The sequence below is a fragment of the Ammospiza caudacuta genome, chromosome 24 (genome assembly GCF_027887145.1).
Source record: "Ammospiza caudacuta isolate bAmmCau1 chromosome 24, bAmmCau1.pri, whole genome shotgun sequence".
Taxonomy (NCBI): Eukaryota; Metazoa; Chordata; class Aves; order Passeriformes; family Passerellidae; genus Ammospiza; species Ammospiza caudacuta.
In genome coordinates, this window is record NC_080616.1 from 2,273,852 (window position 1) to 2,286,699 (window position 12,848).

Consider the following 12,848-nt stretch of genomic DNA (forward strand, 5'->3'; position numbering starts at 1 on the left):
CCCAGCAGTGCCCTCCTCGCTGCAGGCCCGGGACCCGCGGCTCGGGCCATGCACGGCTCCCGGCTTTCGGAGACAACTCCCTGCACAGAACCTGTTCTACCAGCCGCGATCCGCCCGTCAACAACCGCTGCAGCCCGCGGAGGAGGCGAATTACCCGGGCCGAGTGGGAGGAGGTTGGCTCCGGGGATCCAAAACAGTCATTAAAACACCTCCGGCTGGGCGCAGTGCGGCCTTAACAGAGCTTGGGAGGGTCCCCTGCTCCTTCCAACCTTTCTGGATTCTCAAATGGAGCTGTCAAGGTCTTCTCGTTCTTGGGCTTTGCTGCAGCAGTGAGCACTCAGTCTCAGAGGGGCCTGGGGCATGGGGGGATCCAGTTTTCGTGTGCTGGAGCCCTGTGCCAGAGAGCACCTGTGTGCCCAGGTTCATCCCTCACCCAGACCCAGCCCATCCATCCCATCCCTCTCTGGCTGTGCCCTGAGACCCCTACCCTTACACAGGGAAGCCCTTCCTGACAAGGGCAGGTGTGGAGCCATGGGGTCACTGCCTTTGGTGGGATTGTCTTAGGGGAGAATGGGGGGCCCAGGCACAGCAGAGCCAGGTCCCAGCCCGGATTTTCCCACAGCATGGCCTCGACCCCACTGCTCGGGCTGCCAGGCACTATTCCCTGCAGGAAATGTCATCCAGGACCCCTCGAGTACAAGCTCTGCTCTCAGTGAGATCCATCCCTGCACCAGCCCGAGGAACTGGTTGTGAGGCTGGGCTGGCCCTGCATGCCTCCAGCCCACAGGGGTGTGCCATGACCTGAGCAATGATTTTAATCAAAGGCTCCTGATTAAAATCCCATTTCTAGGAGATAGCCCTGTCAAATGAGCCGCCCGCTCCAAGCAGGGCTCACTCTCTGCTCTTCTTTCTTCTCGCAGTAATCGCTCGTCTTTCAAGTGTTTTCATATATACAGAGAATTCAGTTAGTTGTGGCATAAGGAAAAAAATTACTTAAATAACCTTGCAATCATCCTGCTAATTGCTGACAGACTATATATAGCAGTCCAGCATCAGCAGCTCCTCTAGAGCAATAAAAACTCTGTGATTAATGCACGGTGAGCACAGTGCTCACAAAACTCATTGCTAAAGGATAGCACTGGAGCACAGGACTTAGCGGGGTTTTCCAAAGGATTAGACTGAACGTGGCAGTGAAAGAACACCCCTAGCTAGGATCTACACAGCAAAGGAATATAAAACCTCCCAGTCTGCAATTCCTCTGGTTATTAAGTTGAAGAAATTCTAGATGGGCATTTAGTGCCTGGGGATTAGTCAGAGGATGAGCCTGGCTAACACTCGCCCCCTCACTGACACTTGCCCCTTCCTGGGGCTTTATTTGCAGCTCAGAAACCTTTGGAGCTGAACAGAGTTTCCTCTTTATTCAAGATTCCTCAGAGGCTTTCTCCTCCATGGGTTTGCCCCATTTCCCTCAAACCCATGAAAACGGTTAGAGGATAAAATCTCCTTCAGCAAGAAGTTCCCAAGGTCCAGATTTCCAGTGCTGGGAATCTGGAAATTCCCCAGATTCCCCAGTGCTGGGAATCTCCTCCTGTATCTTGGATGGGTCCTGCTGGGCTGTACAGCAGCACAGAGCATTGACCTCTCATGTCTGGAGATCTTTGCTGCCATGGAGCTCCTGTTGTCCCTGATGTTCCTCACGTCCTTTCATCTCCACCATAACCCCAAAATTTCACTGCCAAGGAGGTAAAGCCGAGGTCCAGAGTTCCTCATCTCATAGATGAAGTTGTGTTGGATTTTTCCCCTGTGTGTCACTTCATACCCCTCTAAACCTCCATCACCATTTTATCCCCAAACTCCAAGTGCTGCCAGATCTTTCTGAATGTCTGCATCACCAGTCTTCCCCTCTGCTGTGACAAAATCCCAGGAATTATCAGCAGTCTGTTATCTCACTACTGTTTCCTCTCTGCTGGTTGATTATTTAGCTCTGTTTGGACTTTCCCTCTGAGCTGTGCTTGACCTAAAGGTCTTTGCTTCTGGAATCCCAGGGAAATGCTTGTGTCCCAGGTCACCCTTATCCATAGGCTCATTGATGCCTTCAGCAAACAGCAGTCGCTTTGTCAGACCGGATTTCCCTCAGCAAAGTTATTTAGGCCACCCTGAGCTCATCCTCAAAGCACAGCCCAAGCTGCAGGTCCCAGAGCTGAGGGTGATGAAATCAGGCAGAGGGATGAGTCTGTGAGGGAAGGGATGCCTGGAGAACCAATGTGGTGTTTATCCAGACCCACTCCATTCTCCAGGCTGTCCCATCTGCTGTTCCAGACCCACAGCCCCCAGGGGAAGGCTCTGTGCTCGTGGCCCAGGGAGCAGAGCTGCAGGATGTGCCCCGAGCCTTCTCCCCTGCTCTGCCCAGGGGAGCTGCACCTGCCCGAGGAGGAGCCCAGAGCTTCCCCTGGTGTGATCAGCAGAGCTCATTAATACCCTCTAAGGAGCTAGACCAGTTTCAGCAGGGCTGTTTTTCCCTTGGGAACAGTGTCCTGTGTCTCATCACAGAGCAGAGCCTGTTTCTTTGGCTACAGGGTGGTGGAGAGCTCCCAGTTTGCACAACTGTGTGTAATTATGGCATTCCTCAGCTTCTCTGGGGCCCAGCTCTGAACCCTGCACCTCCGTCCCTTGTGCTGTGCTGGTCCCTCAGCCTCAACCATGGCTCAGCTCCTCTCTCTCTCCTGAGGCTCATCCCTGCTGCTCTGCCGTGGTGGAGCTGCATTTTCTTCCCAGGCTTCCCTCCTGAGCTGGGGCATGGGGCTCCATGGCCAGGCAAAGGGGTTTTCACTCCTGCTGGGCTCCATCCACCACAGCTCCCAGAGGTCCCACCAGCATTCAAAAGCTCGGGGAGGAGCTGGAGGTCTCCCTCCATCCCTGGGATGGTGCAAGGCTCTCCCTCCCCCTGAGATGTGTTCAGCTTTTGGAGAGATGTGTGTGATGATGCAGAGAGAGCACTGTGAAGGGTCTGGAATTGGTGCTTGCTCAGAAACCAAACCATGGCCTTTTCTAGGACAGGAAATATTCCTAGGAAAGGAAATATCTATTGCCCGAACTGCCTGGCACCAGCTACCAGAGGGCTTATTTTCCTTTAGAATTTAGCTTTTTATTTAAAAAAGACAAATCTTGCTTCAGAAATTCCACCATGGTGCCTTATTGTCCTTCAGGTTCCCTTTCTGCAGATTGGCTCCTCATCAGATGCCATCCCTGTGACACTCCAGATCTAACCATGGCAAACGAGGGGCATCCCCCAGAAGTGCCATCAGTGCAAACTCTCAGGTGCTGCACAGAACAGGCTCAGTGCCAGCAGCTCTGTGACAGCTGCACCCTCCCAGCACAGGCAGTGACAGAATCCCAGGGTGCCTGGGCTGCAAGGGACCTCTGGGATTCAGGCAGGGTCACCTGGAGCAGGGACCCAGGGGTATATCCAGCTGGGTTTGGGATGGCTCCAGAGAGAGACACTCCAGACCCTCCTTGGGCAGCTTTCCAGGGCTCTGCACCCTCCAAGGAGTGAAGTTCTTCCTCATGCTGAGGTTGAATTTCTTGTTGGGGTTTGTGGCCATTGCCCCTTGCTTGTGCTGTCCCTGGGCACCCCTGAGTTGGTTGTGATTCCTGAGGAGCCCCTGAGCAGTGAGGGACAGGGCTCAGGCCCAGCAAGGGCAGCTGGACAAGAGGGATGTGCCCTTCTCCCCCTGTGCCCTGCTCCTCCCTGGAGCTGCAGCACATGGGGGGCTCCAGGAGGGAAAAATCCCTTCCTGGTTTCTACCACAGGGGACACACAGGGCCAGGGGGCTGTGCCATGGCCCTGCCATGGGGTCTGACCCTGCTCCCAGAGCCCTCAGGGGTCCCAGGGTGGAGTCCCAGCCTCACCTCAGGGACTGATCCTGTGGCAGCCCTGTGCAGGGCAAGATGCTGCAGCCACCTGCAGAGGCCATGGAATAAACTCCACTCCCTTCCCATCACCACTGACCTTTCTCCCATCCTCCCTTTGCAGCACCACCTCCAGCTGAGCTGCAAATATTCAGGGAGATATTTGGGCACAGTTCAGGTGTCTCTGAGTGTGACTGGTCAGCAAGGAGGTCACACAGCCCCTGTGTGACTTGGAAGGGACCATGTTACAACCAACAAGGAGGGAAGTTTTTGGAAGTCCATACTGCCTTGATCATATTTTTTTTCCTTCTGTCCAAATTAATTTGAAATTTGTGTAATTTTAAGATTCCAGTGCATTGCTTTGCTTTCTTTTGGGAGTTTAGGCTGCAGTGGAGAAAAGTGCAGGACAGTGGGGACTGGGCTCTGCTCAGCTCAGGGAGTCAGGGCTGACTTGCAGTCCCTCTAGAAAGAGACACCAGTGACTCCTCCAGCATCAGCCCCTCTCCCTGAGAGCAGCCTTGTGAACTCCCCCATCTGGGCTGAATTTTCATTAAAAATGTACTGGAGGGTTCCTTTCTAATTCAGTGAGCAGAAACTGAGGTTGTTGTCACCTGGGAGGGAAAAACCACAGCACTGCAGAGCTGTGGCTGAGGGAAGGCAGCTGCAGCCCTGGTGGGAGGCTCAGCCTTCCCTTTGCCATGGGAGCACTGGCACCCAGCTGGTCCATGGCCACAGGGCAGCTCCAGGGCAGAGATGGAGAGGAAGACTTGGATCAGTCCCTGATCCAACCAGGAGAGCTCAGAGCTGACTGTCCCATCTTCCCCTGGAGATTCAGTCCCATTAAAAGAGACCTTTTTTGTGTTCCTAATAGAACTGCAATCTGTAGAACTTTGTTTTCCCATGGCAGCCAGTGTGGTTTTTCACCAGAGAGGAATGAAAATGGGACCCAGTGACTGGGGAACATTATACCTTGAAAAAGTGGGGAATCTTGTAGAGGGAAAAGTTTTGGGGTGGGTTTTTCTCTCCCCACTCAATCTAAAACACAAGGTAGCCTCATAAAGCCATCTGTAGCCCATGACAAGGGCCTGAGGGCCCTGGGACCTTGCTGAGCACACCTGGCTGCATTTGGGGCTGCAGATTCTCCCTGGGGAGCCCCTGGGTTGGCTCTGCAGCAGCTTGGGGTGAGCAGGATCTGAGGGCAGGCTGGGCACAGGGACAGACACAGGGACAGACACAGGGACAGACACAGGGACAGGGACAGCCTGAGTGCCCAGCACTGGCCAGGGCCTGCTGCACAGCACCCACCTTCCCTGTGGCCTTTCCTCTCCCTTCCAACCCTCCCCAGCCCCGCAAACCCCACCCTTGTTTTTTAATTACTAAATTAGCATAATTGTACTGAGCACAGAGAACTGTACTCAGCCCCTGCTGTGCCATTTTCTGCTTCTGTTCCAGGCCTGAAGAAGACTTTGTTTCCATGAAACTTCTCTTGCATTTTCCAGCTCAACCAGTTGGTCAGGTCACAGTTATTACCTCTCCCTGCACATCTTTCTTCCTCTGCCAGGACCTGTGTGAGCTCCCTCTGGGGATTCCTGGAGACATCCCAGGATCTCAGACCTGGGCCCTGCCCCTGCCTGGGCCCTGGGCTTGGAGGGGAGAGCTGCAATCCAGAACCTTTTGTCTCCAGAGTGGGCACCATGGCAGGCCCTGGGTCTCACCACACACCCCTGGGAGCTCAGCCACCCGTGCTGGCCACGACAGAGACATTTCCCAGGGCTGGGCCTGCCTGGAACCTGTCCTGGGGTACCTGGGATGAGGACAGGGGAGTCCTGGCACCCTGCTAGGCTGCAGCTGCTTGGCCAAATTAAGCTTGAAAAGATAAAAAATGGGTGGGAAAGGCTCTGTGTGCCATGCAACTGCTCCAGTCCTGCAGGGGATGCTGAGGGGCTGAAGGGCCAGGAGGAAGGACAAGGACTGAGCATCCCAAAGCCTGAGCCAAAGGAGCAGATAAAGGAGCAGATTTTTCAGTGGCAGCTTCCTCTGCTCCAATCCTGATTTGGGGAAGAGCTTGCATATGGGTATTGAATCTCCCTGAAGGAGCTGCAGAGTTCTGTGGCAGCCTTGAATGCTGGTGGCTGGGAGAGAGAGGTGTCCCCAGTAGTGTCCCCCTCACCCTCTGTGGCCAGGGACAGTGAGCAGAGTGGCTCAGGATCCCCAGATTGGCCAAAGGAAGAGATGTGAGGCCAGAGGAATTCAGCTGTCCTGGAGACAAACCCAAACCCACCTCCCAAAGCCTCTCCCTCACTGCCTCTGCCAGCCATGTCCTGCAGGAGCATCTGCATGGGGCCATCCTCTCCCATCCCCTGCTTTGGGAATGCAGTGTTTTCCTGGGAAGGTTGATCTCTCTGGACCCCACACACTGTTTGATGTTGTTTCCTTCCAGCCCTGTCTGGGACCTGTCCTTTGCTCTCAGTTTATGGCATTTTCTGCACATTACAGGCTCACTCCAAAGCGATGGGGGGTGCTGCAGCACACCCTGGTGTGGTGTGGGCTTCAATCTGGGGGTGCTGCAATTCTCTGGATGCCCTGGGAACACAGACAAGGCACTGCTGTAACTGCCAAGAGCAGCTCTGCCTGTGGGCTGAGCATCCCCTGCAGTGCCCCCAGCCAGGAGACCCCAGCAGTTTGAATTCTCACAAATTCACCCCTCCAGCCCTGCTCCAGAATGAGCTGGCACATTCCCAGCTGCCTTCACTGCCCAGCTGCAGGCTGGGGGCTGTGACACAGAAATGGTTGGGCTGGGGGGAAGCATAGGATGTTTGGCCTGAAATATGGATTCATCTCTGGAATTAACCCTTGAAATGCCCCAACTGCCACAGCTGCAGTGCTTGTGGTGGGCAGCTGGAGGGGAGCTGGTGTCTGGAGCTCTGAAGGCTTTTCCAGAAGCACAGGAGTGGGGATGGAGAGCAGGCAGCTCCACTCCCCCAGGCTGGTGCTTGGGGAGCTCTGCAGCCCTGAGCCCAGCAGGGCTGGCTCTGACCCAGGCCAGGGGGCTCAGCAGGGCTGTGGGATGTGAGGAACAACCCTGGAAGGGATGAGCCCAAAGCCTGTGTGAGCCCAGGGAGGGGGTCTGAGTGCCAGCATGGGGACACTGCAGGGTGGCCTGGCCCTGGGCAGAGTTCCCCAGTGAGGAGTGCACACAGCCTCGGCCCAGGACAGTCCTTTAATGCACATCCGGCTGCCAGGGACATCTCGGGGTGCCACGGGGCACAGGGGGCACGGGGGGCACAGGGGGCAGCTCTGCAGGGCTGGCAGGGGTGGGTGGCACTGGCCCTTGGGGACAGCACGGCCTGTGGCTGCTGAAGGGACGCTGTGCAGGAGCAGGGCTGAGGGCACTGCTGGAAGGAAGAAGCTCAGGTCTCCTTCCCACACCGCTGTCCTCGTGTTCCAGCTCAGGGGGAATTCAGGGAAGGGCACGAAGGGACAGGGAGCAGCAAGGGCAGGCTGGCAGCAGGGACGGGGACGGTCCTCCTCCCAGTGCTCCTGTGGGAAAGAAACAGCAGAGGGGCAGAGGGGCAGAGGGGCAGAGGGGCAGAGGGGAAGAAGGGCAGAAGGGCAGAGGGCCAGAAGGGTAGAGGGGCAGAGGGGCAGAGGGACAGAGGGACAGAGGGACAGAGGGACAGAGGGGCAGAGGGACAGAGGGGCAGAGGGACAGAGGGGCAGAGGGACAGAAGGGCAGAGGGGCAGCTTTGGCTGTGGCTGGTGCCAGCAGTGCCTGTGGGATGAGGGTGGCACAGGCAGCACACCCAAAGGGCAGCACCCAGCAGAAGAGGAGGGGGCTGGCAGGCACCCCGTGGCAGGGAGGTGTGGGACAGGCCCCAGCAAAGTGTGGGACATGGGGACAGGTGGCCTTTTTCTGTAGGGAGTGGGGACATTTCTGTGTCTCTCCAAGCACAGCCCAGGAGGTGAGGGAGCTCAGGGGGATCAGCCCTACCTGTCACTGCCCCGTGGGGGACTTGGCAGCGTCGAACATCTTCTTCCTGCCCTCCATGCCCGACATGGCCTCCACATTCTTGCGCCAGTCTCCCACTTCCACAGGGCGCTCCTGCCGGGCACAGGGCTGGGCATGAGGCTCTGGCAGCCCTGCCTGACCCTCCCCTGCCTGCACAGAGCCCCAGCTGGGACACAGCTGCCCCTGGCAAAGCCCCTGTCCCTCTGCCATGTGTCCTGGGGAGGTGGCAAACAGTGCCCTGATCTCCACAGGGAGCTCTGGATCCTTGTGGGCACTCCCCTCCCCAAAGCCTGGCCAAGCTGCTTTCATGCACCAGAAGGCTCAATAATCTCAGAAAGATTTCTTTAGGAGGAAGAAACCACGTGGGACTTTGGGTTTACAGCAGCACAGTGGGACAAATGTTTTTAATGAAGTAAAAACACTTCCTGCATTGCCCTCACCTTCCCTGAGCCTTTGGTGGTGACTGGGATTGTTGGTGTGACAGTGGGAGCCTGGCAAACACTTCCAGAGCCGCTCTGGCCAGGTGACAGCAGCTCTGGGAGCCCAGGTGTCTGCTCTGCCCCCCAGCATTCACAGATTACAAGCTGTGCCCCAACACCATCCCACCACACCTAGAACAAACCCAGATCTGTTCTCCACCTGGTGCCCAGGGCTGTAAGCACAGTTTTCTGTCCAAAGGGCTGGAAAAGTGCTATACCACAATGGGGGGACAAATGAAAAACTGCTGAAAATTGAGATTCTCATCCAATTCTGCTCATCCAATCCTCATTCACTCTGCTGAGCTGGAATGAGCTGGTGAAAGCCCTCTGGGGAGAGGGGATCCCCAGCTGTGCCTGGGGATGAGGCCAGCTCCTGCTGCTGGGGCACCTGCACACCCCAGGCAGGTTTGGGCATCGCTGGCATTGAGACTTTCCCTTCTCACCCCTCTGCCAAGCAGGTGGAGACTGGGCCATTTATCTCAGGCCAACTGCTGGGCTGCTCTGTCTTATCTAATCTGAGTCTGGGAGTTCCCTGGGAGATTTCTGGGTGTGATTGTGCCCAGCAGGAGCTCTCGTGGTTCCCTACAAGATCAAACTCTGCATGTGCAGCTCAGCCATGGTGCTGAGGGGCCCTGGTGAGAGACCCCCCCGTACTCTGGGAGGGAAGAGCAGCACAGACACTGCCCTAAATCTCACCAGTTACCATCCACCTGGCCCACTCAGATCCCTAAATCTCACCAGTCACCATCCACCTGGCCCAGTCAGACTGGTCCCACATGGTCCCACAAGATCCCACAGTGGGAATGGCCTCACAGGGCTCTTTCAAGACTGATGGGGGTGAGCACAGGGTGCCCTGGAGAAGGGCAAGGGCACCCCATGGAAGTGTGACCATTTCCAGCCTCCAGGGGAGTCACCCACCTTCTCCGTGTCCTCCTTCTTGACAGACTTCAGGTTGGCCCTGAGGTCCATGGACACCTTGTGCTTGGAGCCCAGCAGAGCCCTGAGCATGGCGTCGGCCGAGACGCGCACCCGGCGCAGGGGAGGCCGCTTGAACTTGCCCCGGAGATCGAGGACTTTGATTTTCAGATCTTTAATCTGCAGGGGCAGGGGAGGAGCCGGGGGGGAGGTCACTGCTTGGCTGCCTTGCACATAGAGCCCCTGTGGGAAGCAGGAGCTCTGGCAGCACCGAGCCCCAAGGGGATCTGTTCCTCTCCTATGGGACCATCCCCACCAGGGCTCTGCCCCACCAGGCTCAGAGCTGGGCCATGGGCTGGGCCCAGCCTGCTCAGGGGGCAGCTGTGCCACCAGAAGCTCCCAGACCCAAAGGCGTGACCAGGAGAGTGAGGAACCTCTCTGTGGACCCCGATTCCCTTGGGATTCCCTTGGGCAGCGATGAACCTTGCTCTGAGTGGTGCCTTGCAGAGCAAACACCAGCCCTGAGAAACCCTGGTGCCTGTCCCACATCCCAGCCCAGCCAGGTCCATGACACATCCCCATTCAGGCCAGAGCTGCCACTGGGAGGGAGCTTACAGAAGGAACCAGCCCGTCCTCCCTCCTACCTCCCGGGTGTTATGGTTGCATTTCGCTTCAATGTCGTATCTCTCCTCATCCACAATTTCCACCTTCTCGTGCAGCTCCCTGCACAGGTCCTGGGCCAAGAAAACAGGAGAGGGGTGAGTGAGGCCCCTCACGCACCCAGGGAGCCCAGTGCACCCTCAGGCTGAGCAGTACCTGGAGCTGGCTCAGGGAGAGCCCGCTGGTGTGCAGTGGGGTCACCCTCTCAGACAGGTACCTCTCCTTCTCTGCCTGCTTGTCCACAATCTCCTGATCCCACTCCTCCTTGGCCTTGGCCAGCATCAAACTCTGTGAGCACAGCAAATGGCACAAGTGTGAACAGGCCCCTGTTTGCCCTGAGCCACTCACACCACATCTGTAGGATGGGACAGACCCGTGTGTCACCCCCTCCCTGCTGTCCCCAAACACATCAGAGCCTCCCCACAGCTGGGTGGGTCTGTGGGGCCATGGGGATGTGAGTCTGTGGGGCTGTGGGGCTGTAGGGCTGTAGGGCTGTAGGGCTGTAGGGCCTGTGGGGCTGTGGGGATGTGGGGATGTGGGGCGGCCATGGAGCTGTGGGCCTGTGAGGCCGTGGGTCTGTGGGTCTGTGGGGCTGTGGCACTGTGGGGCTCTGGGGCCGTGGGTCTGTAGGGCCGTGGGTCTGTGGGGGCTCTGGGGCTATGGGGCTGTGGGGCTGTAGGACTGTGGGGCTCTGGACCTGTGGGGCTGTGGGATGAGGGACCATGGATTTGTGGGGCTGTGGGGCTGTGGGACCATGGGGCTGTGGGGCCGTGGCACCGTGGGTCTGTGAGGCTCTGGGGCCATGGGGCTGAGGGTCTGTGGGGCTGTGGGGCCGTGGGGCTGTGGGGCCATGGGGCTGAGGGATGAGGGGCTGTGAGGCCGTGGGGCCATGGGGCTGTGGAGCCATGGGGCCATGTGGCTGTGGGCTATGAGGCTGTGGGGCCATGGGGCTGTGGGGCCATGGGGCTGTGGGGCTGTGGGGGCTGTGGGACGAGGGGCCATGGGTCTGTGGAGCCGTAGCACTGTGGGTCTGTGAGGCTCTGGGGCCGTGGGGTTGTGGGGCCATGGGTCTGTGGGGCCGTAGGACAAGGGGCCATGGGTCTATGGGTCCCTGTTCCCGCTGGCTGCTGCCATTGGCCCTGCTGGGGCAGGCAATGTTTATCCCAAGCAGAGCCCGGGGAGCTCCCAGGCCTGTGCAGGAGCACAGTCGGGCTGAGGCCTCAGAGCTGAAGGTGTGGGGGTCTCTCCCCACCCCAGTGCAGGGGAGGTTTGTTTGGACCACAAATCCCACATGAGTGAGAAGAGAGAGGTGGGTGGGAGCTGCTCCCCACAGCCCATCCCTGAGCTTTCCTCGCCCCTGTCCCACCAATGTGCTGCAACCTGGCTCCTTTCCCCCAGCAAGACAAACCCCAGGGAGTTTCCAGCCCTCGGGACTCACCTTCAACAAGAGTTTGCGTGAGGCTGTGATCTTGGATTTTCTCTGGGGGAAAGGGAAGGGAAGGAAAACACCCTTTGAAAACAAACGCGCAGCAAAGGCAGAGCAGCACCAAGGGCTCTCCCAGGGAAAGGCACTTACCTCCCTGCAGGCAGGGCAGCAGCCAGGGAGAAGCAGAAAGAGCAAGAGAAGAGAACAGGGCATCAAGGAATGAGAGTAAAAAAAGAGGGGACAGTCAAGGAATGCATCCTGTGTGGTTGCAGTTGGTTCCTTTTTTCTGTATCTCACAGCTGCCACCGGCACGTGAGCCAGGCCTGAGGGGAAGGTGCCCTCTGGAAATGCAGTGGGAGCTCAGGGCCACAGCTTAGAAAGCCAAAATGTCACTCAGGTGTGACAGGTGAGCTGGCACTGTGCCCATCGTGCCAATCCCAGTTCACTCCCTGTGGTTCAGACACCCTCATTGCCCCAGTCCCACTTCAGCTGGGCCGGGATGCTTGGATGCTGCTGAGGTTCACAGGGTTGGGACATCCCCAGGTCGCTGCTCCAGGAAAGATTTACAGGGAGTTCCTCCCTTCTCTGCTCACCAGGGAATGTGTTGGATTTGTGCAATGTGCTACAGAGAGCCTCACGGCAAATCCAGAGGTGCTCCCTCCCCTCCAATCTGCATTTGGGGATCTGGGAAAGCCCCGAGGTCTGAACTGGGACATTGAAAGGGCAAACAATTTGCATTTAAAGCCGGTTTTTGCAAGGGGAATGGCACAGAGGTGTGGGGCAGGGCAGGGTCTCCCAGCGGACCCTCCCCAAAGGGACAAGCGCAGCCGGGCGAGGCTTTGGGGATCCCGGGGCGCAGCTACTCACGGCTCCGGCATCGCGGCGGGGCTGCTCCTGCCGAGAGAGGAAAGCGGCTGAACCCAAGAGCAAATCTCATTTCACAGAGGCACAGGCAGCAGGAGCGATGCCGAGGCGCTGCTGCCCCGCGCTGTCGGCGTTGGGAAGCGGCCCCGCGGCTCCATCCCGCTCCGGGACACCCCGCCCGCATCCCGGGCAAGCTGCGGCGGGCACAGCCGGCCCTGCAGGGCTCGGCCCGCGGCTCCTCGGGGCTGTTCCCAAGCTCCGAGCTGCTCCCCCGCCCGCCCCAGCTCTGGAAACACCGGGAGAAATGGGGGTGCCTCGGGGGTTCCCCACTGGGTCGGCTCCTGTCCTGCAGCTGCCGTGGGCAAGGCAGGGATGGGAGAGCCAAAACCAACCGGGGAACGCCAGAGCAACGGGCAACAACTCTGCTCTGAACCGGGCTGAGGGCTGGGGGTGCCCAGCCTGGAGAAATGAGGGATCCAGGGAGACCTGAGAGCCCCTTCCAGAACCCAAAGGGGCTCCAGGAGAGAAGGAGAGGAACTCTGGGACAAAGGATGGAGGGACAGGACAAGGGGAATGGCTTCCCACT

At 58.1% G+C, this 12,848-nt stretch overlaps 1 protein-coding gene across 1 annotated transcript; it reads right to left on the minus strand.

Moving 5' to 3' along the window:
- Nucleotides 1-7,213: 7,213 nt before the first annotated feature.
- Nucleotides 7,214-10,256, minus strand: TNNI1 (troponin I1, slow skeletal type). Its single transcript, XM_058819486.1, has 5 exons — nt 10,129-10,256; nt 9,957-10,046; nt 9,316-9,492; nt 7,901-8,011; nt 7,214-7,449 (listed from the first exon to the last, which is right to left on the minus strand). Exons 1-4 carry the CDS (start codon nt 10,252-10,254, stop codon nt 7,904-7,906), a joined length of 501 nt encoding a protein of 166 aa, XP_058675469.1. The 5' UTR covers nt 10,255-10,256; the 3' UTR covers nt 7,214-7,449; nt 7,901-7,903.
- Between the last annotated feature and the right edge of the window lie 2,592 nt (nt 10,257-12,848).

Bases quoted from the DNA above. Each gene is read 5' to 3' on its own strand.
- TNNI1 (XM_058819486.1), bottom strand. From the start codon at position 10,254: ATGCTGGCCAAGGCCAAGGAGGAGTGGGATCAGGAGATTGTGGACAAG. The intron at 10,047-10,128 runs GTACTGCTCAGC...TTCTTGGCCCAG, and splicing joins TCTCCCTGAGCCAGCTCCAG to GACCTGTGCAGGGAGCTGCA. The intron at 8,012-9,315 runs GTGGGTGACTCC...TGTGCCCGGCAG, and splicing joins AGAAGGAGGACACGGAGAAG to GAGCGCCCTGTGGAAGTGGG.